At 38.9% G+C, this 26,515-nt stretch overlaps 2 protein-coding genes and 1 pseudogene across 2 annotated transcripts in view; 1 reads left to right on the top strand and 2 right to left on the bottom strand.

Moving 5' to 3' along the window:
- Positions 1-7,001: 7,001 nt before the first annotated feature.
- The window catches only part of LOC110288839 (zinc finger protein 431-like), a 46,435-nt gene continuing 26,921 nt past the window's right edge, over positions 7,002-26,515 (bottom strand). The window contains exon 6 of the mRNA XM_085837002.1: positions 7,002-7,485. Coding sequence (XP_085693128.1) covers positions 7,435-7,485 — 51 coding nt within the window. The 3' untranslated portion in view covers positions 7,002-7,434. The remainder of the gene's footprint in view (positions 7,486-26,515) is intronic.
- On the bottom strand, positions 13,963-14,986 carry LOC147005328 (UPF0690 protein C1orf52 homolog pseudogene; annotated as a pseudogene).
- On the top strand, positions 17,907-25,635 carry LOC147005329 (vomeronasal type-2 receptor 116-like). Its single transcript, XM_085836085.1, is given in 6 exon segments — positions 17,907-18,203; positions 18,775-19,405; positions 19,408-19,577; positions 21,811-22,035; positions 23,446-23,569; positions 24,727-25,635. Coding segments are annotated over 6 exon segments (2,355 nt in total). The 3' UTR covers position 25,635.

Here is a 26,515-nt window from a genome sequence, read left to right on the forward strand (position 1 = left end):
TGTTAGAGATTAAGATACTAGGATACAGATGTTTGTTCACCAGGACTGTCCAGAAATTTGGCTCTAAACCGTGATAAAGGAAACACCCCTTATTTACCACCAGCCACCAGGCCAAACCTCATATTAAAGAGCAGGCCTCTAACAAGCTGCTCAATGGGGCATTACAGGATCACAAGCAACAGTAAGCCTGGTGAGCCATAAAGGTCTAATTTACTTGAGAAATGCACAATTCTGCCACATGGGCAAAATCACACTAGTTGATAAGTCTATGAAAAAGAGACAAAACTGTTGTGTTGAGGGCTGGCCTAATCAAGCATACCTTTCTCTGAGGCCCTCATATATGATGAATGATAGCTTTTTCTCAAACCCAGGAACAAGCTTGGCAGAGCCAGTAACAACCTGGGGCCTAGGCCTTGGGAGCTTTCCCTAAGGCCCTTGTCAGGAGCCATAATGGGACAAGCCAATAACTAATAACTAGCAGGTGATCATCCTGACGCTGGCTGCTGCAGATTATTATATAATCTGGGACATGTGCATCCTTATTAATCAAGGTGGTGAGGGACTCATTTTAGGAAAGATTCCTGCTATTATTATGCTTTTTCCATTTATTATTAAACGTATATAACAATTACTAAGTAGTAGCACCCCCCTCAGGAGCAGATCTCCACAGATCCACGAAGATGTACTCTCTTGTAGTGATGTTATATAGACAACTAGATGACTTAAGTCTTAATGATGATCCCATAAGAAGTCCTACAATTATGTCTCTCAAGTGTCACCAGTTAATTGCTCTTAGATGGTAACCAGACATTCTCCTACTCAGAGTACATTACAAGAGGTTGTAATATAAAGTAAAGGTCATAAAAAGAGAACTAACGATTTATTATAGGTGCTAGGCCAGAAGATAAAGTACTGACTGGGTTTATCTATACAGAACTTCACTTATAACTTTGTCATGGTTTTAAGCCTTCATTGAACCTGTGAAGCTGAGACAAGTGATGGATGTTTGCTAGGTAATTACTGAAATGGATATGCATGTAAACATTCTCTGTTGTAAACTTCTATTTCAGTTTATGATTTGATTTTTTTCTGTGAACTTGTGATGAACTTTGTAACATGTGATCATGTATTCTGAAAGATGTATAAGTACTGAGGACAGAGAGATGAGAAAAGAAAAAGAAAGGAGAATTTTTTGCCCTTCCCCACTTAAAATAGAATTTTTTGCCTGTCCCCACTTAAAGAATTTTTCACTTTCCCCACTTAGGGTCTTTTTGATTTTCCTCTTAGATAACTTTCATAGGAAACTTTGTACAACTTAGTAATAAATGTTATAATAGCTTTTCTAAGTGTCCCTCCCTTTTCCTTTCTGAGATTTTGGAATAGCAGGCTGAAAGTTAGAGCCCAGCAGTTCCTGCTGAGATAGAACAAAGTCCACATTGCTTAATCCTCCCCTGTTAGGCTACCTAAGCCAGCAGTCTTTTACCCTCAGAAAGAGCAAGAAAGTTTTTAGGACTTTTTAGATGTCATCATCAGCATTTCAGTACAGTTAGAGAGCTGGAAAGGTCCAAGACCCTCAGTCTTTAAAACCCTCACCAGACACCTATTCTGTAACTTCACTACTACCCCAACCCAGACTAGGAGGCTCCTGGCAGGCCCTGATATACTGAGAAACAAATGGAGCTCCTTCTTTAAAGCCAGGAATATGCTTATGAGAGCTGGTAATGTTCTGGGGTCAGGGACTTTGGGGAGAGGTTGCTTCAGATTTTGAGAATACAGTTCTTCATACCACCTGGGGCTGTGGTTTTCATTCCTAAATCCATTGTAGGCTTAGTCAGTAATGTTTTTAAGATGCTGTCTTAGTCAGGGTTTCTGTTCCTGCACAAACATCATGACCAAGAAGCAAGTTGGGGAGGAAAGGGTTAATTTGGCTTACACTTCCATGCTGCTGTTCATCACCAAAGGAAGTCAGGACTGGAACTCAAACAGGTCAGCAAGCAGGAGCTGATGCAGAGGCCATGGAGGGGTGTTCATTACTTGCTTGCTCAGCCTGCTCTCTTAAGAACCAAGACTACCAACCCAGAAATGGTACCACCCACAAGGGGCTTTCCCCCTTGATCACTAATTGTGAAAATGCCTTACAGCTGGATCTCATGGAGGCATTTCCTCAACTGAAGCTCCTTTCTCTGTGATAACTCCAGCTGTGTCACGTTGACACAAAACTAGCCAGTACAATTGACCCCTTGTCAACTTGACACACAAACACATCACTACTAAGCCTCAACCCTAACATTCTTATTCATCCCCAGGGTCTAAATAACTTTAAACATCCCACACTCTTTACATATTCTTCAATTTTCAATCTCTTTAAAATATCCATCTCTTTTAAAATCCAAAGTCTTTTTACAATTAAAAGTCTCTTAACTGTGGGCTCCACTAAAATATTTTCTTCCTTCAAGAGGGAAAATATCAGGGCACAGTCACAATCAAAAGCAAAAATCAATCTGCAACCGTCCAATGTCTGGGATCCAACTCACGATCTTCTGGGCTCCTCCAAGGGCTTGGGTCACTTCTCCAGCCATGCCCTTTGTAGCACACATCCTCTAGGCTCCAGATGCCTGTACTCCACTGCTGCTGCTCTTGGTGGTCATCTCATGGCACTGGCATCTCCAAAACACTGCAAGACCCCTTCAGTCCTGGGCCATCAATTGCAACTGAGGCTGCACCTTCACCAATGGCCTTCCATGGCCTCTCACAGTGCCAAGCCTCAGCTACCCTGCATGACCCCTTCATGCCTGCAAAACCAGTACCACCTGGGAGACTCTTACACATTACCAAGTCCAGCCCCAGCACAAGGTCCAACCTTGGCTATCTCTGGAACACAGTCTCTGTGCTTTCAGAAAACACTTCCCAGATGATGTCACCTCAATGATGCTGGTCTCTTCTTAATCACCCCGAATTTCTTAGCTCCAGCTAACCAGCATCAATAGTCCCAGAAATGCAAAGTTTTTGCTTTAGTAGTTCTGGTATCTTGTTAATCACAGCGGATTCTTCAGCCCCAGCTAACCAGAACCACAGAATCTTCACAAACAAAATAACAATGGCCCTGAAAAGAGTCTTTTATTTTCCCTCTGAAATTTCACAAGCCTGGCCTCCATCTTCTGCACTGTTTTCAACATTATCCCCCAGTTCCTACACAACATCTGACAGAACTGTTAACACCGAATGGATCTTCTAGCCCAAAGTTCCAAAGTCCTTCCACAGTCCCCACTAAAACATGGCCAGGTTGTCCCAGGAATACCCCACTCTGCTGGTACCAATTTGTCTTAATCAGGGTTTCTATTCCTGCACAAACATCATGACCAAGAAGTAAGTTGGGGAGGAAAGGGTTTATTTGGCTTACACTTCTACATTGCTGTTCATCACCAAAGGAAGTCAGGACTGGAACTCAAGCAGGTCAGAAAGCAGGAGCTGATGCAGAAGCCATGGAGGGATATTCCTTACTGGCTTGCTTCCCCTGGCTTGCTCAGCCTGCTCTCTTATAGAACCCAAGACTACCAGCCCAGAGATGGTCCCACCCACATGGGGCCTTTCCCCCTGGATCACTAATTGAGAAAATGCCTTACAGTTGGATCTCATGGAGGCATTTCCTCAACTGAAGCTCCTTTCTCTGTGATAACTCCAGCTGTGTCAAGTTGACACAAAACTAGCCAGTACAGATACCCTGAGTATCTCCTCCTGAGTTTGTCCCATTGTCTGAGAGTTTCTGATGACTTCATAGAAGTTTCCCATTTCTTTCTGTTTTCCACTGTAAGTAGTGTACAAGGTTCTATTGTTAGAAAGCTTACTTGGTATAAGACAGCTTCTGCAAGGCCTCCCCACCCCAGCTTCTATACTTTCTACCTTCTACTTTTCCTGTCTTTTTCATCCTCTGGGACTTTGTACTTAGGGACCTGTCACTGGTGTTGATTCATATCAGTATTATAAAAGCCCCATCACTGTAAAAGCCCCAATAGTTTTCCTTCCTCCTTCCCATCTCCTGCTAGGTCAATTACTCCTGAACCTTATTTTGCACTACAAAGCTCAATTTCGGCAAGCCAAAAATACATGTCTAGCCAGAAATACCCTGTGGACATGTGCACATACCCAGCTGGTAGCAGGTTATTCAGTTATGCAAGGTGACACAAATTAAACTTTTGTGGGTATAAGTCCATTCATCAACTAGCACCCCTCTGTCAGAATACTTTTTTAATTGCACATAGAGATGTGTTCATTGCACCAAGCAACCTTTCCTGATAAGCACCTACCAATTTGATACCATCTCTCTAAGAACCATTTTTAAGTCTGTATTGATCAGACATGGCTTCCCTATTTTAAGTCTCTGCTTATCAGACATAGCTTCCTCAGAACAGTTATGCAAGCAGGACCCATAGGTTTACTCAGTGTGACTGTAGCTGTTTCTCTAGGGAAATGATTACATGTCCCAAAATACTCAGGAATAATGGTCACATCTGGAAGATCGACTTAGGCAAAGAGAGGCAAAGAGATTTTTACTCCTTGAAAGAGTATTGAGAAAAAAACACAGAATCATTTGCAGAGCTTTCAGCCTACATGATTCCAACCTTTTCCATGACCAACAAGGTGAAAGTAAACATTGCTATGAGTATTAACATAAGCATAGCAAAAGCAAGGAGGGCTTGTAGCACATGTGATCTAGATAATAAGCATAGAAGCCACCGAATTCACCCCAGGTCTTTGCCAAGTGGGAAGGGATTTTTATGGGCCTTGCCATAGGAGAGTCCTATCAGTGAAGCATTCATAAGCTCTTCCCTACAGGGCCACTGCCAGAAAAGGCTTTATCACACTGCTTATATTTCACAGCCTTTCTTTCCAGTATGTATTCTTTTATGTATATGTATATGTAGAGAACTGTGATATACAAATTTTGGGAACAAGCAAAATAAACATGTTCTAAGTACTCCCTTTTTTATTATTGGTCTCCATTTAATCATAGAATGAAACTACGTTCAAGTTCCTAAGCTATAGGGGAGCTGAAGACTTCCCAATAGCTGAATAGCTTCTGTTATTCATCTTTTCTTTCACAAAATATTATCACTGTTCTTAAACACACACACACACACACAAAAACAAATGGATATGATTGGTTAGACTGTAAAACCTATATTCTGCATCCATTGACAGCGTTCAATCACATAAAGAAAGCCCTTATCCCTAAGTGCTGATGGGTGAGAAATGTATCTGTAACTTGGAACACATTTGTGGTTTTCAAGATTAAAAGCTTTGTTTCATGGGTTGCACTTCAGCTCCTGAGTATATTCTACAGTCCTCATTGATCAGTAGTGGCTTGCTTATAATAAATTCTTGTCATCTTCATTGACCTGGTGTTGGAGTTGTACTGTACTTAAGCAGACACTTAACACAAAGGCTTATCATGTTGCTTACATGCATAGAATCTCTCCAGTATGAATACTTTCATGATGATGAAGACTATAAAAATGTGCAAAGACTTCACCACATTAAATAAGTTCATGGCGTTTCTCTCCAGTATGCATTTTTTCATGCCTTTGAAAATGACTTTGATGTGCAAAGGCTTTATCACTTTAATTACATTCATAGAGTTTCTCTCCAGTATGTGTTTTTTGGGGTTTTTTTTGGGGGGGTTGGGTTTTTTTTTTTTTTTGGTAAAGATTTATTTATTTATTTTTGCATATAGGTACACCAACCTTGATCTCTTCAGACACACTAGAAGAGGGCACCAGAACCCGACTACAGATGGCAGTGAGCCACGATGTAGTTGCTGGGACTTGAACTCAGGACCTCTGGAAGAGCAGTCAGTGCTCTTAGCCGCTGAGCAATCTCTCCAGCCCAGTATGTGTCCTTTTATGTAATCGGTGATGACTGTAACATGCAAAGGCTTCACCACATTGATTACATTTATTAGGCTTCTCTCCAGTATGAGTTCTTTCATTCCTCTGAGGGTGACTGTGATAGTCAAAGGCTTTACAACATGGAGTACATTCAGAGATTTTTCTCTCCAGTATGACTTCTTTCCTGTCTGCAAAGATAATTGGCACATGTGAAAGCTTTGCCACATTCATTACACTGATGAATCTTTTTCTCTGTATGAATTAATTTTACAATTAGGTTTAATGGTGAAGAGGAATCACATCTTAATGTTTCATCACTTTGTTTACATTCATGGTTTCCCCTAAATTTTGGGTTCTTTTGTGTCTTTGAAGATATCTGTGATAGTGAAAGACCCACAACGTAAGGACTCCCCCATGTTCTGACACAGGAGAGGCGACACCCCAAATCACTCACTAGAAACGGTCTTGCTGCAAACTGCAAGAGAACTTTTAATTCAAGAGTGTTCTCGGGCCTCCAATCATACACTACACAGGGGTAGAAGACCGAGGCACCCCAGTAGCTGGGTAAGGGGGTATTTAAAGGAAGAAACCACAACTCAGGGAAGTGGGGAGGGCATTGTTGGAAAATACCAAAGATACCAGTTAAGAGTCACAAGGAAGTACAAAGTCACAAGCGTCACAAGGAATACCTGGTAATTGTTCGTGTTATCTCTCAAGACATTTTCTAGGAGCCCCTAACAATAGCACATTTGAATAGTGGGTTCCAGCAATGGTCAGGGTGGGTCAGGGTGACTTTCTTTGAATGGACACTCTTTGAACCCAGGAAGCGAGTGGGTCAAGGAATGTCACTATCTGTTTTATGATTAGCATACCTTGGAGCATTGAGTCACAGAGGTCACATTCCCAAGCCTGTGCCTAAAGGCCTAGAATTTTGCTTTTATGTTTTTCAATAGTAAAAGAATTTATTACATGGCTCACATTTTTTAAATTTTATTTTATATTTAATTCATTTTTTACACTCTATATTCCATTCCCAGCCCCCTTATCCACCCTGTGACTGCTCCACATCCCACACATCCTCCACACCCCACCCCATCTCCACATGAATGCCCCCATCCCCCACCCCACCTGACCTCTAAACTCCCTGGGGCCTTAGGTCTCTTGAGGATTAGTTGCAGCATCTCTGAATGAACACACACCTGGAAGTCCTCTACTGTATGTGTGTTGGGGGCCTCATATCAGCTGGTGTATGTTGTCTGGTGGTTCAGTGTTTGAAAGATCTCAGGGGTCCAGATTAATTAAAATTGCTGGGTCAACTACAGGATTACCCTTCTCCTCAGCTTCTTTCAGCCTTCCCTAATTCAACAACAGGGGTCAGCTGCTTCTGTCCATTGGTCCGGTGCAAATATCTGCATCTGACTCTTTCAGCTGCTTGTTTGGTCTTTCGGAGGGCAGTCATGGTAGGTCCCTATTCATGAGCATTCCATAGCCTCAGTAATAGTGTCAGGCCTTGGGACCTCCCCTTGAGCTGGATCCCACCTTGGGCCTGTCACTTAATCTTCTTTTCCTCAGACTCCTCTCCATTTCCATCCCTGTAATTCTTTAAAACAGAAACAATTATGGGTCAGAGGTGTGACTGTGGCATGGCAACCCCATCCCTCACTTGATGTCCTGTCTTCCTGCTGAAGTTATAAGTTCCCTCTCCCTACTGTCAGACATTTCATCTAAGATCTCTCCCTGCGAGTCCTGGGAGTCTCTCATCTCCCAGTTCTCTGGTGCATTCTGGGGGGTCCCCCAACCACCTATTTCCTGAGGTCTCTGGTGCATTCTGGGGGGTCCCCCAACCACCTATTTCCTGAGGTTGCCTGTTTACATTCTTTCTGCTGGCCCACAGGGCTTCAGTCCTTTTTCCTCACCCAATATCAGATCAGATTCCCCTCTCTCCCCCACTCTCTCCCACGCCGACCACACTGCCCCCAACCCCAACCAGAGCTTTACCACACTGATTGCCTTCATAAATTTTCCTTTAATATGAATCATACTACATTTGGAAAGTGGATCAGGACAAACAGAAGAACTTACAAATTCCTAGTATTCACAGGGATTTTCTGCAATGTGAATTTAGGATGTATTACCAGTGAAGTTGGAAAATGAACCAATTGTAACCTTGTATCATATTCAGAAAGTCTACTAGAAGAGGGGGCTACTATGTATCTTCTAGCTGTTCTGGGAGAGCTGGTTTGCTTCTTTCAATATCCCTATGCTCACATGGCATGAATCAATTGGGACATATGATATATCTATTTAAAAGAGTAAGAAATAAAATAACAAATGGAAAAACACATTGCATTCAGCCTATGTTCCTCACAGACATGTGAGATTAAGGTGGAACTAAGGGATTAGGATTTCTGCACAACAGCTTTCTTTCTTTTTTTTCCTTTTTTTTTTCCTTTGTTTTTGTTTTTGTTTTTTGTGGTTTTGTTTTTTGAGACAGGGTTTCTCTGTATAGCCCTGGCTCTTCTGGAACTCATTCTATAGACCAGGCTGGCCACCAACCCAGAATTCCACCTGCCTCCTGAGTGCTGGGATTAAAGGAGTGTGCCACCACTTCCTGCCTCACAACAACAATCTTGACTCTCATAAACTGCCCCTCTCACTAAACTTAGCAATGTTACTACAAGCATATAAGTAACCCTAGCTTTACTATGGACTCTTTGGGTATTATAAGATTTTGGACATCTATTTATCACCTAGTCAGTGTGATTAACCTTTTGCAATCTGAGTAGTATGAGACTAAACAGACTGGCAGTTCTTCAGCATAGGTTTAATGGAACTGTGATGCGAATGGTGATATCTGTTAAGGCATTGCTTCTTTCTTAAAAGAATGCCTTACAAACACAAATCAGATACCTGACATTGAGGTACATGGTTTTGTGAGAACTTAGTAATCACCAATATACTTATAACAGTACTTTTTACACTGATGCTTTCCTTTTAACCTTCCAGAACACATTGAAATGTCATCAGAGGCATATTCATATCAACTTGCACATGAAAATTACCTTCCATGTCTTCTGGAACTTTGAAAATGTTCTCCAATATTACAGTCTTCCCAATTGTAGCCTAAAGTATAGTACCTTACTAAAGCCTAAAGTATAGTAACTTACTAATTTCAGTGAACCTTAGAACAATGACTAGCTTATTCACTTACTCTTCTTCACTCTCAACTGAATTTGCAGAAAAGCATCAATAACAAAGAAACAGTCATGCCATTATTTTAAAGAGTGAAATAAAATTTACTGTCTCATCTAAGCAGTGAGGTTCTTGAAGGTCTCCAGCATCACATCTTTATAGAGACACTTCTGTGAAGGATTCAGCAAAGACCACTCTTCCTGAGTAAAGTTCACATGCACATCCTCATATGTCACTGCATTCTAAAACATCCCATACATGTGTACGAAAGAAAGCACAGTAACAACAACACAATAAATGCATACTTCCTTGACAATATTGCCATTTTATTCCTATGTATCCTCCAACAATTTCCTAAGCAGAAGTTTTATGTAATCCATGACATTTTAGAAGAAAGCTAAATAAGGTCATCTCTCTCATTTCTTTGCTCTTTGAATAGGATATATCCTTGCAAAAGAAATGCCAACTAATAGACATAAAAAGAGAGAGAAAAGAAAAAAGATCAACAGTACTAAGCACACAACAGGGAAATTGTAGGAACAATTACTAATCACAAAAAAAGATGGGTGATCTGGGTGTATTGGCCTTTGATCTCAGAACTCGGGAGGCAGCAGCAGGTGTCTCTCATCAACATGGATGCCAGCATGGTCTGTGCAATGAATTCCAGGACAGTCAGTACATACATTATAACCTGACTCAGCAGTCATGGATTGGTGCACTGCACCCCACCCCACAACCCTGCACCCCAAGAGGTCTACTCTAACCTGAGACACACACATGGGACATCCTCTCACCCCCAACTGCTGGAACCCTAACAAGCCCACTATTCATGGGTTCTGCCCTGCCCTATGGGAGCTCCATCCTCCTTCTGGTCTTCACCTACAACTACAGTGATGATTTCTGCACTGCACTGAACCCCACCCTGTGGCTCTGCCTGCCTCCCAGAAGGCCTACTCAGACCCTGGACACATGGCTCTACCTACATCCCAGGAGGCCTGCTCCAACCCGGATAACCAGGCCAGCCAGCTAAAACCAGATGGCTAAAGGCAAGCACAAGAACATAATCAACAGAAGCCAATGTATTATGGTACCATCAGAACACAGCTCTCCTACTACAGCAAGCCCCGGATATCCAAACACCTTGAGAGCAAGACTATGACCTTAACCCCCATCTCATGAAGATAAGAGAGGCCTTGAAAGAAAATAAATGATTCCCTTAAAGTAATACAGGAAAATATAATTAAACAGGTAGAAGAATTTAAAAAGGAAACAAATAAATCCATTAAAGAAAGGCAAGAAAATACAATCAAACAGGAAAAGGATATGAATAAAATGGTTCAAGACCTAAAAATTAAAATAGAAGCAATAAACAAAATGCAAACAGAAGCAACCATGGAGATAGAAAACCTAGGGAAGAGTCCAGGAAAGACAGATGCAAGCATCATCAACAGAATATAAGAGATGGAAGAGAGACTCTCATGTATACAAGATACCATAGAAGAAATGGATGCATTGGTTAAAGAAAATGCCAAATGTAAAACATTCCTAACTCAAAACACTTAGGAAATGGGACATTATGAAAAGATCAAACCTAAGAATAATAAGAGGGGGCTGGTGAGATGGCTCAGTGGGTAAGAGCACCCGACTGCTCTTCCGAAGTTCCAGAGTTCAAATCCCAGCAACCACATGGTGGCTCACAACCACCCGTAACGAGATCTGGCGCCTTCTTCTGGAATGTCTGAAGACAGCTACAGTGTACTTACATATAATAAATAAATAAATCTTAAAAAAAAAAAAAAGAATAATAAGAATAGAAGAGGGTGAGGATTTCCAGGATGGAAGGCCAGAAAAATTCTTCAACAAAATCATAGAAGAAAACTTCCCTAACCTAAAGAGATGCTTAACTTAAAAAGATGCTTACAGAACACCAAAGAGATTAGACTAGGAAAGAGAGTCCTTCCTCCCCATAACATTCAAAACATTTAATGTACAGAGCAAAAAAAGAATATTAAAAGCTGGGCTGGAGAGATGGATCAGCAGTTAAGGGCACTGACTGCTCTTCCGAAGGTCCTGACTTCAAATCCCAGCAACCACATGGTTGACCTATCAGAATTACACCTGACTTCTCAAAACAGACTCTAAAAGCCAGGAGATCCTACACAGATGTCTTGCAGAACCTGAGAGACTACACATGTCAGCCCAGGCTTATATAACCAGCAAAAAAAAAAAAAAAAAAAAAAAAAAAAAAAAAAAAAAAAAACCACAAGAAATTAACCATCTCACAGCAAAACTAAAAGAAGAGAATGACAGACAAACACACATACCACTTCCAATATCAAAATAATGGGAACTAACAAACATTTGTTATTAATTTCTCAGCATTAATGTACTCAATTCCTCAATAAAAAAAATGAAAAGAAAACAGAGGGTAACAGACTGGATACCTAAACAGGATCTATCATTCTGCTACATGCAACAAATGTACCTCAGCAACAAAGTTAGACACTACCTCAGTATAAACGGCTGGAAAAAGGTTTTCTGCACAAAAAAACCCAAGAAACAAGCTGGAGTAGCTATTCTAATATCTAACAAAATAGACTTTCAACCTAAAGTTATCAAAAGAAATGGGGAAGGACACTTCATACTCATGAAAGTAAAAATCCACCATGATATCTCCATTCTGAATATCTATGCCGCAAAATGCAAGGGCACCCACATTCATAAGAGAAACATTACTAAAACTCAAACCATACATTAAACCAGCAAAATAATAGGGGAGAACTTCCACATTCCACTTTCACCAGTGCACAGGCCATCAAAACAGAAACTTAACAGAGAAAGAATTGTTATAAACCACATGGATTTAACAGCTATCTACAGAATCCTTAATCCAAAAACCAATGAATGTGCCTTCTTCTCAGCACCTCACAGAACCCTCTCTAAAACTGACCATATAATCAAAACTCAATATATACAAGAAGACTGAAATAACCACATGCACTCAATCAGATCACCATCAATTAAGGCTAGATTTCAACAATAAGAGAAACAACAGAAAGCCCACATAGTCATAGAAAATGAATAACTCTGTACTCGATGGTTACTTGATCAGGGAAGAAATAAAGAACGAAATTAAAGACTTTCTAGAATTCAATGAAAATGAAGGCACAACATACCAAAACTTATTTGACATACTGAAAGCAGTGATGAAAGGAAAAATTCATACCACTAAGACACTTCATGAGGAAATTGGGGAGATCTCATACTAGCAACTTAACAGCACACCTGAACAAAAAGAAGCAAACAAACCCAAGAGGAGTAGACAGCAGAAAATAATCAAACTCAGGCTGAAAATCAATTAGAAACAAAGAAATCAATACAAAGATTCTGCAAAATCAAGAGATGGTTCTTTGAGAACAATCAACAAGATGGACAAACCCTTAGCTAAACTAACTAAAAGGCACAGAGACAGTATCCAAATCAGTGAAGTCAGAAATGAAAAGGAAGCATCACAACAGAAATTGAAAAAAATTAAAAAACCATTAGGTCATACTTCCAAAGCCAGTACTCCACAAAACTGGAAAAGATAAATGAAAAGGATGACTTTCTAGACAGATACCACATAGCAAAATTAGGTATCAAGATCAGGCAAGATCAGGTAAACAATATAAAAAGTCCCATAACCCCATCTTGTTTCTTGGGATCATTTGCTTACAAAAAATTTTTCCAGCCTTTTACTCTGGGGTAGCGTCTGTCTTTGTCACTGAGGTGGGTTTCCTGCATGCAGCAAAATGTTGGGTCCTGTTTATGTAACCAGTCTATTAGACAATGTCTTTTTACTGGGGAATTGAGTCCATTTATATTTAAAGATATTAAGGAAAATAAGGTGATTGTTGCTTCTTGTTATTTTTGTTGTTAGAGGTGAAATTATGTTTATGTGGCTATCTTCTTTTTGGTTTGTAAAAAGAAGATTATTTTCTTGCTATTTCATGATACAATTCACAGACCAAATGAAGCTCAAGAAGAAAGAAGACCACAATATGGATACTTCCGTCCTTTTTAGAAGGGGGATTAAAATACCCATCGGAGGAGATACAGAGACAATGTTTGGAGGAGAAACTGAAGGAATGGCCAGTCAGTGACTGACTCACCTGGGGATCCATCCCATATACAGTTACCAAACCCAGACAATATTGTGGATGCCAGTAAGTGCTTGCTTAGATGAGCCTGATATAGCTGTCTCCTGAGAGGCTCTGCCAGTACCTGACAAATACATAAGTGGGTGCTCATAGCCATCCACTGGACAGAGCACAGGGTCCCCAATGAAGGAGATATGGAAAGTACCCAGGGAGCTGAAGGGATTTGCAGCCCCATAGGAGGAACAACAATATGAACCAACCAGTACTCCCAGAGCTCCCAGGGACTATACCACCAACCATGGCTTGTGGGACATCAATGAGAGGGGAGGCTCTTGGTCTTGTGAAGGCTCTGTGTCCCAGTGTAGGGGAATGCCAGGGCAGGGAAGCAGGAGTGGGTGGGATGGTGAGCAAGGGAAGGGTGGCCGTGGTGGAGGGTTCAGAGGAGAAATGAGGAGAGGGTATAAAATTTGAACTGTTTAAAAAAAAAAAAAAAACTAAGAAAAGAAAAAAGAAAAAAAGTCCCATAACCCCTAAGGAAATAGAAGCAGTCATTAAAACCCTCCCAAACAAAATTGAACTAATACCAATACTCCTCAAACTATTCCACAAAATAGAAATAGAAGAAACTTTGCCAAATAGTCCTTAATTTCTTCCTTTATTCCTTCCATGACCAAGGTATCATTGAGAAGAGTGTTGTTCAGTTTCCATGTGAATGTTGGCTTTCTTCTTTTTTTTTTTTTTTGAATTAAGTAATTTTATTTCCATGATCATCTATTTACACTGTACAGATACTAATGAAAAGCACCCACAAGTTCACAGTACAATACAATATATTTACTTTAAAAATATATTCCTTTATAAAAGGTTCATAGAACATTGGCATGTCCATGTGACAAACTCTCAAAGCCTGTCACCAATTTTTGATAGCCAGAATGCTTCCAAGTACTGTCAGTTCACAATCACAGGTCACCATTAGAGTTGTAAATACATACAGGTTTTAAATAAAAAAGTGAATTCTACAGTGGAAAGTCTTGAGGCGACACTCATTAGTTCGTTAACATAAATACGTTCACGGAGATGTCTGTCATAGTAACGCACAAAAGCAAACACTCCACTCAACGACACATCTCAGGAGTCACAACTCTCTACTTCTCCTTGGCTGCTTCTCCTGGCTCCACTCTGCGAATCTTAGATGCCCGCTCATCTTTGTCATCATCTTGAAGAGGGAAAGAAGAGAGCTTTCTTAATTAAGTCTCTGATTCCACTGTCTCCTCCCCTTCTGGCAGAAGCCTGGCTTTCTTGGCGTTCTGTGGGGGCATCGTCTCCATTGTCTTCATAGATATTCGACCATTTGATCGCCATGTCCAGCTCTGGCGGTAGCGGCTTCTTCTTGGTAGTGTAGGTCTCTGGCGGCGGCACACAGTTGGACTTCCAGATCTTGAACTCCTTTGGAGGCTCCTCGGGCGCCTTCACCACATGCCACTCCCAGTCTATCTGCTTGTTGAGCGGGTTGTAGAGGAAGGCTGGGCAGGTCACGCTGCGGAACAGCTCGTGCGGGCCGGGCAGCCTCTTCTCCGCCTGCTTCCCGCGGCCTCCCGTCGTGCGTCTTCCGGCTCAATGTTCTCCTCAGACAAGTCGGAGCTGCTGCTCCCATAAGCCGCGAAGTAGCTCAAGGGGTCCTTCTCTTCGGCTGCCATGACGGCCGCCGAATGTTGACTTTCTATTATTTATTTTGTTATTGAAGATCAGCCTTAGTCCATGGTGATCTGATAGGATGCATGGGACAATTTTAATATTTTTGTATATATTGAGGCTTGTTTTGTGACCAATTATGTGTTCAATTTCAGAGAAGGTACCATGAGGTGCTGAGAAGAAGGTATATCCTTTTGTTTTAGGATAAAATGTTCTGTAGATATCTGTCAGATCCATTTGTTTCATAACTTCTGTTAGTTTCACTGTGTCCCTGTTTAGTTTCTGTTTCCATGATCTGTTCATTGGTGAAAGTGGTGTGTTGAAGTCTCCCACTATTATTGTGTGAGTTGCAATGTGTGCTTTGAGCTTTACTAAAGTGTCTTTAATGAATGTGGCTGCCCTTGTATTTGGAGCATAAATATTCAGAATTGATAGTTCCTCTTGGAGGATTTTACCTTTGACGAGTATGAAGTGCCCCTCCTTGTCTTTTTTGATGACTTTGGGTTGGAAGTCGATTTTATTAGATATTAGAAAGGCTACTCCAGCTTGTTTCTTCAGACCATTTGCTTGGAAATTTGTTTTCCAGCCTTTCATTCTGAGGTAGTGTCTATCTTTTTCTCTGAGATGAGTTTCCTGTAAGCAGCAAAATGTTGGGTCTTGTTTGTGTAGCCAGTTTGTTAGTCTATGTCTTTTTATTGGGGAGTTGATTCCATTGATATTAAGAGATATTAAGGAAAAGTAATTGTTGCTTCCTGTTATTTTTGGTGTTAAAGTTGGCATTCTGTTCTTGTGGCTGTCTTCTTTTAGGTTTGTTGAGGGATTACCTTCTTGCTTTTTTCTAGGGCATGATTTCCGTCCTTGTATTGGTTTTTTTCTGTTATTATCCTTTGAAGGGCTGGATTCATGGAAAGATAATGTGTGAATTTGGTTTTGTCATTGAATACTTTGATTTCTCCATCTATGGTAATTGAGAATTTGGCTGGGTTACAGTAGCATGGGCTGGCATTTGTGTTTTCTTAGTGTCTGTATAACTTCTGTCCATGATCAGAGGAGTAGAAGGCAGGAAATAATCAAAATCAGGGGCAAAATCAGCCAAGTGGAAACAAGCAGAACTATTCAAAGAATCAACCAAATGAGGAGCTGGTTCTTTGAGAAAAATCAACAAGATAGATAAACCGTTAGCCAGACTCACTAGAGGGCACAGGGAAAGCATCCTACTTAACAAAATCAGAAATGAAAAAGGAGACATAACAACAGATACTGAAGAAATCCAAAACACCATCAGATCCTTCTACCAAAGGCTGTACTCAACAAAACTGGAGATCCTGGATGAAATGAAAAGTTTCTAGACAGATACCAGTTACCAAAGTTAAATCAGGATCAGGTTAATGATCTAAACAGTCCTATATCCCCTGAAGAATTAAAATCAGTCATTAATAGTCTCCCAACCAAAGAAAGCCCAGTACCAGATGGGTTTAGTGCAGAGTTATATCAGACCTCAAAGAAGATCTAATTCAAGTTCTTCACAAATTATTCCACAAAATAGCAGTAGAATATACTCTACAGAATTCACTCTATGAAGCCACAATTACTCTGATGCCTAAACCACAGAAAGACCTAACAAAGATAGAGAACTTGAGACCAATATCCCTTATGAATATTGATGCAAAAAGCCTCAATAAAGTTCTCGTTACCGAATCAAAGAACTCACCAAAACAATCATCCACCATGACCAAGTAGGTTTCATCCCAGGGATGCAGGGATGGTTCAATATATGGAAATCCATCAACGTAATCCAGTATATAAACAAACTCAAAGAAAAAAACCACATGATCATCTCATTAGATGCTGAGAAAGCATTCGACAAAATCCAACACCCATTCACGACAAAAGACTTGGAAAGATCAGGAATTCAAGGCCCATACCTAACCATGATAAAAGCAATCTACAGCAAACCAGTAGCCAACATCAAAGTAAATGGTGAGAAGCTGGAAGCAATCCCACTAAAATTAAGGACTTGACAAGGCTGTCCACTCTCTCCCTACCTATTCAACATTGTACTTGAAGTCCTAGGCAGAGCAATTCGACAACAAAAGGAGATCAAGGGGATACAAATTGGAAAAGAAGAAGTCAAAATATCACTTTTTGCAAATGATATGATAGTATATATAAGTGACCCTAAAAATTCCACCAGAGAACTCCTAAGTCTAATAAACAGCTTCAATGAAGTAGCTGGATATAAAATTAACTCAAACAAGTCAATGCCCTTTCTCTACACAAAGGATAAACAGGCTGAGAAAGAAATTAGGGAAACAACACCCTTCTCAATAGTCACAAATAATATAAAATAATATAATAATATAAAATAATATAAAATACCTTGGCGTGACTCTAACTAAGGAAGTAAAAGATCTGTATGGTAAGAACTTCAAGTCTCTGAAGAAAGAAATTAAAGAAGATCTCAGAAGATGGAAAGATCTCCCATGCTCATGGATTGGCAGGATCAATATAGTAAAAATGGCTACACTGACTGTTCTCATGGCCTTGGCTACACTGACTGTTCTCATGGCCTTGGCTACACAGACTGCTCTCATGGCCTTGGCTATACACACTGTTCTCATGGCAGCACTCTGACTTTCCACAGTATAAAATGCATTTAAATAATAAAAAATTTTAAGGAGAATGTGTTATGTACTTTATATGCTTTTTTTAACCTGTGGAATTATAACTCTAATATTATTTTATACTAGTCTCCTTCAATAGGACTATAATCTAGTTCAAGGTTGGCATTCAGAGATAAAACAATCTTTATTTTCACAATTACAAAACATATCATAGTGCCCTATTTCTATGAATTCTTAAATTCTATTTAACTTTAAAGATCTTTAATTTATGAGGCTTATTTCAAGATATTTAGACAGAAATATATTATGTCTCATATTACAAACTTTACAGGAATTGGGATTTTATGTTTCAAACATCTCCCTTAATCATCATTATGCCTTGTTTTAGAATACCAGCAAGAAGATATGAGTTTTTCCTAGTACTGTTTTTTGCAACTGATGAAATCAACAAGAATCCTTATCTTTTACCCAACATGTCTTTGATATTCCCCATTAATCGTGGTCAGTGTGAAAGAACATTGGAAGAGTTGGATGACATATATTCAGAAGAGAATTATTCTGTGGAATTTACTGATTATATCTGTTTAATTTATGGAAACTGTTACATAGGCCTTATAGGACCATCATGGAAAACATCGGTAAAACTGTCAATTAATTCTAGGACACCAAGGGTAAGAATATGTGACACTGGATGAGTTAACAACTTTTTGTGTTTAAATATTCATTTATTTAATATAGGTGAGAACATTGTCACTGCCTCTGTACAGACCAGAAGAGGGCATCAGATCCCATTTCAGATGTTTGTGATCCACCACATGGTTACTGGGGATTGAACTCAGGACCTTTGCAAGAGCAGTCAGTGCTCTTAACCACTGAGCAATCTCTCTAGCCAAAGTTAACAACTTTTAAATTCCATTTACATGTGCCTACAAGAAAACTTGGAGAAGATGCATTTATGAGTGCACTGTTACACACACACAAACACGCACACACATAATAAAGAGTTATATAATAGGATCATAGTTCTAGTGGGCAAACAGGCAAAACTGTTTTCTAGAACATTCAGATTTGTCAGGAATACTCTAGAATCTAATAGGAATAATATGTGATATTTATACTATAATCTTAATATCTTTAATGTGAGTTCTGAAAGGTGAATAACATTACCTGTGTATAAGTACAAATATCCTATCAATCTTATTCCTCATGTGGATGTTTCATCCTCTCTTCTATATCCTTTAGGTTTTCTTTGGACCATTTAATCCTAAGCTGAGTGACCATGACCAGTTTCCCTATGTCCATCAGGTAGCCACCAAGGACATACATTTTTTTCATGCCATGGTCTCCTTGATGCTTCATTTTAGATGGACATGGATAGGAATGGTCATCTCAGATGATGACCAGGGTATTCAGTTTCTATCAGACTTGAGAGAAGATATGCAAAGACATGGAATCTGTTTAGCTTTTGTTAACATGATCCCAGAAGACATGCAGTTATATATGACAAGGGCTAAGATATATGATAAACAAATTATGGAATCAACAGCAAAGGTTGTTACCATTTATGGTGAAATGAACTCTACGCTAGAAGTCAGCTTTAGAAGGTGGGAAAATTTAGGTGTAAGGAGAATCTGGATCACAACTTCTCAATGGGACGTTATCACAAATAAAAATGATTTTAGCCTTGATTTCTTTCACGGGACTGTCACTTTTGAACACCACCACAGTGAGATTGCTAAATTTAAGAATTTTATGCAAACAATGAACACTGACAAATACCCAGTAAACCTTTCTCAGTCTATAGTGGGGTGGAATTACTTTAATTGTTCAACCTCAATGAACAGCCATAGCAAAATGGATCATTTTACATTCAACACCAGAAATGGACAGCACTGCACAAATATGACATGGTTCTGAGTGAGGAAGGCTACAATTTGTATAATGCTGTGTATGCTGTGGCCCATACCTACCATGAACTCATTCTTCAACATGTAGAATCTCAGCAAACGGCAGTACCCAAAAAAACATTCACTGACTGTCAGCAGGTAAAGTTTATTTTTAATTAGACAGTTTTTTCATTTACATTTCAATGCTATTCCTAAAGTCCCCTATACACTCCCCAGGGCCTGCTCCCCTACACATCCATTCCCACTTCTTGGCCCTGGTGTTCCCCTGTACTGAGGCATATAAAGTTTGCAAAACCAAGGGGTCTCTCTTCCCAATGATGGCCTACTAGGCCATCTTCTGCTACATATGCAGCTAGAGACACAAGCTCTGGGAGTGCTGGTTAGTTCATATTGTTGTTCAACCTGTAGTATTGCAGACCCTTCAGCATCTTGGGTACTTTCTCTAGCTTCTCCATTGGGGGCCCTGTGTTCCATCCAATAGATAATCGTGAGCATCTACTTCTGTATTTGCCAGGCCCTGGCATAGCACCACACAAGACAGCTGTATCAGGATCCTTTCAGCAAAATCTTGCTGGCCTATGCAATAGTGTCTGAGTTTGGTGGCTGATTATGGCATAGATCCCTGGGTGGATGGGGATTGTCTCTGGATGGTCCATCCTTTTGTCTTACCTCCAAACTTTGTCTCTGTAACTCCTTCCATGGGTATTTTGTTCCCTACTCTAATGAGGAATGAAGTATCCACAAGTTGGTCTTCCTTCTTCTTGATTTTCTTGTGTTTTGCAAATTTTATCTTGGATATTCTAAGTTTCTGGGCTAATATCCACTTATCAGTGAGTGCCTATCAAGTGATTTCTTGTGTTACCTCACTCAGTATCCTCCAGATACAGCCATTTGTCCAAGAATTTCATAAATTCATTCTTTTTAATAGCTAAGTAGTACTCCATTGTGTAAATGTACCACATTTTCTGTATCCATTCCTCTGTTGAGGGACATCTGGGTTCTTTCCACCTTCTGGCTATTATAAATAAGGCTGTTATGAACATAGTGGAGCATGTGTCCTTATTACCAGTTGGAATATCTTCTGGGTATATGCCTAGGAGAGGTATTGCTGGATCTTCTGGTAGCACTATGTCCAATCTTCTGAGGAATGCCAGACTGATTTCCAAAGTGGTTGTACAACTTGCAATCCCACCAGCAATGGAGGAGTTCCTCTTTCTCCACATCCTTCCCAGCATCTGCTGTCACCTGAATTTTTATCTTAGCCATTCTGACTACTGTGAGGTGGAATCTCAGGGTTGTTTTGATTTGCATTTCCCTGATGATTAAGGATGTTGAACATTTTTTCAAGTGCTTCTCAGCCCTTTGGTATTCCTCAGTTGAGAATTCTTTGTTTGCTCTGTACCCCATTTTTAATGGGGTTATTTGAATTTCTGGAGTCCAGCTTCCTGAGCTCTTTGTATATATTGAATATTCATCCCCTATCATATTTAGGATTGGTAAAAATCCTTTCCCAATCTGTTGGTGGCCTTTTTGTCTTATTGACAGTATTCATTATATTTAGACATATCAATGAGATCTTTTAAATGTACCCAGAGAAACAACTGTACATTTGTTAGAGATTATTCTCTCAAAGGAAAGATTTCTTCACTGCAAATCTTTTTAATGAATCTTTAACATGGATAAATATCATGCACAAGAATCACATTTGAGAGGAGACAATACATTTTTTATGATATCAAGGTTTGTGAAAATGTGTCTCAACATTTTACCAAATAAGTTCAAAATTTAAAATAGAATCCAAGAGTTTTATAATAAAGCCCTTTAAGTGATGAGTAATAAAGACCGTTAAGGGATGAGTAGACTAGAATAGTTTTCTAAAGAAGTATTTCACAAGAATTGGTAAATGGGCTATGATTAATAATTATTCATTTCAATTAACAATTATTTACAAAACCAGAAATGATTAAGACTTCACATTTTATTAAGTTTTTGTTTATGTATATAGACTGTATGTACACGAAAGGCCCACAACCATTATTTTCACAACTTACAGACATTCAGAATTCACCTTCATTTCCACATACCTGACTTCATGATTTTAAAACTACCATTTCTGAGAAACATGCTCATACACACGCACAGTTTTACTTGTTATCTGGTAATCATTTTTTCTCACACATTTTACCATGGAACATTAATATGAAGTATTTTAATTTTAAATCATCCATGAGGCATATTGTATTTTACTACAAGGAATTGTATATATCACATGTTTTTTCTGAAATTTATAAATAAATTATGAAAAATCCTCAATTTGGTATTCCCTTAATTGATATACAATTGTAAACATCTAATGATGAATCTTAACTAGGTGTCTTCCATGCTGAAAACCAGGATATTTACTAACCCTGTTGGAGAACTGGTGAACATGAAGCATAGGGAAAATCAGTGTACAGAGTATGACATTTTCATCATTTGGAATTTTCCACAAGGCCTTGGATTAAAAGTGAAAATAGGAAGCTATTTGCCTTGTTTCCATCAGAGCCAACAACTTCATATATCTGAAGATTTGGAGTGGGCCACAAGAGGATCATCAGTGGGTATACTATAATTTTAATATTTTTTCAGGATATCTGAATTTTAAATTGTGAGGCACTAAAGTAATAGCTCTGTGGTTAAGATCAATTGCTACTCTTGCAAATGACCATCCTCAGTTACGAGCACCAAAATTTGTTAACTCCTATCTTCATGTAAATCTGGTTATAGGGAGCAAAGACCACTGGATTCCAAGTTCAATAGCGTCCGAATGCCTACTCAACCACAGTACAGTTATATAATTATTAAATGTTTAGTAATATTTCTCTCTCTCTCTAATATATATATATATATATATATAAAATTTTGTAACTATATACAAACCATGGAGTTTTCTGATTCTTTGTGAACATATTTACAACCTAATTAAGTAATTAAGTACAGCGTGTATTCATTAACAGAAATATTTCTCCAGAATCAAGGTATTTTTTTATATATTTTTATTGGTTATTTTAGTATTTATATTTCAAATGTTATTCCCATTCCTAGTTTCCTCTCCTCTGTGGAGTATTGCCTTATCTGGCATCAGTGGGAGGGATGGCCCTTGGTCCTGTGGAGACTTGATGCCCCAGCATAGAGGAATGCTAGGGTGGTGAAGTAGGAGTGGGCATGTGATTGTGGTAGCTCCCTTATAGAAGCAGGGAGATATGGGGATGGGATAGAGGGCTCCATTTTTTCTTTTAAACTTAGGAAAACTTCATTAATTTCATGAGAGTCATATATAACTTATTTTGCTCATATTCATTGAACTCTTTCTTAATTTACCCTATCTTGTCTCTCCATACAGCTCAGTGTTCTAGTTTTTTTTATATATAAACCATGAGAAACTGATGCCACATAAACATTATTTTGGATTGCTGCGATTAGAAAGAAAAAATTTTAAACTGCTATAGCCTGAATGTACATATAAATATTATGTTATATATTAAAAATTGTATGAGCCAGAACCATACAATTTTTAATATATTTAAAAGAATACTGTTTAATAGTTCAATATTGGCAGACATCCAGTTTGTCTTTTGTTATTGATTTCTACATTACTTCCAATGTATAGGATGATACATTATTTAATGCTTAAAATGTATCACAATTTGCTTCATGGACAGAGATGAAACTAAATCTGAAAAATGGTTCATGCATGTTTGAAAACAATTATTCCACAGTTGCTGAGCCAGTGTTTTATGGTATTAAAATATGTAAGTTTTAAAAAAAATTGTATGACATTCAGTGCATTGCAGGGTAATACAAAATAATAATGTTCCTGAAACTGTTAAGTAATGCTAGTTATCAGAGGAATATTTATAACCATATCTGTTAATGTCCCATATAACAATCTATGTGTCATTATACATATGATATATACATAAACTATACACCTCACATATTATATAATACTTATGTATTGCCTTAGGTTCCCTCCTCCCTGTGTAGTGTAACATGTACTGCTGGACACAGGAAAATTCATCAGAAACAAACTGCAGACTGCTGCTTTGATTGTAATCAGTGCCCAGAAAATGCAGTTTCCAATGAAACAGGTACATGGTTGCATAGAGAAGAAAAATTGATGAATTAAAATGCCTTCTCTTTCCAAACTAGAAATATGATATGGCCTAGGTGGAAACTGAAGACCTAAAATTTCCATGTTTCAGAACTTGATCAGTTAAGTAATGTCTACTTCTTTTAGATCCAGCAAATAACTTGCAATATTTTCTACAAACTATGCAATTCTATCATAATATGATGGCTACTAATTTTACATTATATAGAAAATATCAAGGGGGACATACCTCTATAACTATTTTTGAACAGAAATATTAGGCATAATTTATGCATATGTTTCTTTTTCTTTGATTCTTTGTACAAAGAAACTTAACTACATGATCAGTTCACAATCTTTCCCTTGATCACCCAACTTAGTCCCTGTCGAAGACCAGATGCTCAGCGTAACAGTGGTTGTTTAATGAAATACAGTTTAAGAGCTTAGATGGCTTAAAAGATTAAGCATTTCCTGTCAAAGAATTATAACAAGAGTGAAGATTTCAAGAATGAAACAAGAGATGGGAGATTGCTTATCATCAATCACAGCCTACCTAAGGAAAGACAGATGAATGTGAATATCCATACCTTTTATGTCATAGAATTTGGAAGATGTGCTTGGGAAGAAAGATATCTTCCCACAATGAGCGGGACATTCATATGTTTATGATGCATACAGCTTCAAGAATGAAAATATTCCTTTATGTAAATATTTGCATGAGGAATTGTATGCTCTGGTGCCTATGTGTAGATACAAATAAAGAAAACAACTCTCAAAGAAAACAAATTACATAATATATTTCATCAACTGGCATCAGTAACTACGTCTACACTATACGCTTGTCTCTGAGTAGTAAATTTATGGTTTGAGGAGTTAAATAATCTGGAGTTATACATATAAATATTCATCATATTTTTCATTATTTTTGTTTAATAAATAATTAGTACTGTTCAATTCCCTATGATGGTGTTTTGTTCCATCAGAAAGCATAGGTTGATACAAAGAAATTTTGAGTTACTGGTCCCTATAATAATAAGGAATGGAGTGGCTTTTCAACACCAAATTATTTATTGATATGTACTCTGAATAATACAAATATACAATTATTAACTAGAAAATTATGATATCTTATACGGGTCTATTGTTGTTTGCCAGCAGATATGGAACAGTGTGTGAGGTGTCCAGATGATAAGTATGCCAACTTAGAGAAAACCCACTGCCTCCAAAGAGCTGTGTCATTCCTGGCTTATGAAGATCCATTGGGGATGGCTCTAGGATGCATGGCCCTGTCCTTCTCTGCACTCACAGTTCTAGTACTAGTCACTTTTGTGAAGTACAAGGATACACCCATTGTGAAGGCCAATAACAGCATTCTCAGCTACATCCTGCTCATCTCTCTAGTCTTCTGCTTTCTCTGCTCATTGCTCTTCATTGGACATCCCAACCAGGCCACCTGCATCCTGCAGCAGACCACATTTGCAGTATTTTTCACAGTGGCTATTTCTACAGTGTTGGCTAAAACAATAACTGTGCTCATGGCTTTCAAGCTCACTACTCCAGGGAGAAGGATGAGAGGGATGCTGGCATCAGGGGCACCTAACTTGGTCATTCCCATTTGTACCCTAATCCAACTTGTTCTCTGTGGAATCTGGTTGGTAACATCTCCTCCCTTTATTGACAGAGATACACAATCTGAATATGGAAAGACCATCATTATTTGCAACAAAGGCTCAGCCATTGCCTTTCACTTTGTTCTGGGATACTTGGGTTCCTTGGCTCTGGGGAGCTTCACTGTGGCTTTCTTGGCTAGGAACCTTCCTGACAGATTCAATGAAGCCAAATTCCTAACATTCAGCATGCTGGTGTTCTGCAGTGTCTGGGTCACCTTCCTCCCTGTTTACCACAGCACCAGGGGAACGGCCATGGTGGTTGTGGAGGTTTTCTCCATCTTAGCTTCTAGTGCAGGCTTGCTAGGGTGCATCTTTTTCCCAAAATGTTGTGTTATTTTACTTAGACTAGATTCAAACTTTCTGCCTAAGTACAAAGATAAATTGCCTTCTTGAATTTTTTTTTTTTTTTTTTTTTTTTTTTTTTTTTTTGGTTTTTTCGAGACAGGGTTTCTCTGTATAGTCCTGGCTGTCCTGGAACTCACTTTGTAGACCAGGCTGGCCTCGAACTCAGAAATCCGCCTGCCTCTGCCTCCCGAGTGCTGGGATTAAAGGCGTGCGCCACCACGCCCGGCTCTTCTTGAATTTTTAATAATTTAAAATGTCCAATGGTACTCAAATTATTTTTTTTTTGCTTTTTCATAACAAAAGCACCAGTAAATCATACAAAAATTTTCAGTAATATACAAAGTTAGTACTTACAATGTTGGGCAGCTCAGCACTGCCTAATATAATTCCAATTATTGTTTTAGGGTTAAATGGTCTCATTCATGTGCACATAGATGCAAAATTTGAGAGTACAGAATCTAAGTTGATGAATAGCTATCATTACTTTGACCTTTGAGTTATGTGTGTAAGCTATGTACCTAATTTAATATGTAATAAGGTGACCCTAATGTATGTGAGACTGCTACGTCTGGGCAAAATGTTCTGGGAGTTATAAGAAAGAGGACTTTAAAGAGCACAGACATGAAGTCAATAATCAGCATTATTCCATGTGCTTTCATTGAGTGTCTGCATCCATGTTCTTGCCTTGACTTCATTCTATTAACTGTGACCAAGGTACATAGGGGAATAAGACTTTTCTCACATGGTTCCTTTAACCATGGTGTTTTCTTGCAGCAACAGAACTTAAGACATCAGCAAAATGTTAAAATGCTTGGTTGGGATTTGGAATACCACAGATTACTGATGCAATAGAAGGCACTGATTTGAAAGAGAAACAAGATTGAATATTAGGAGAGTGTGGAGCTTAGGTACAGTGTTGCATATTGTTG

Source organism: Mus caroli, unplaced genomic scaffold (assembly GCF_978045245.1).
Source record: "Mus caroli unplaced genomic scaffold, Mus_caroli_1 scaffold_4, whole genome shotgun sequence".
Taxonomy (NCBI): Eukaryota; Metazoa; Chordata; class Mammalia; order Rodentia; family Muridae; genus Mus; species Mus caroli.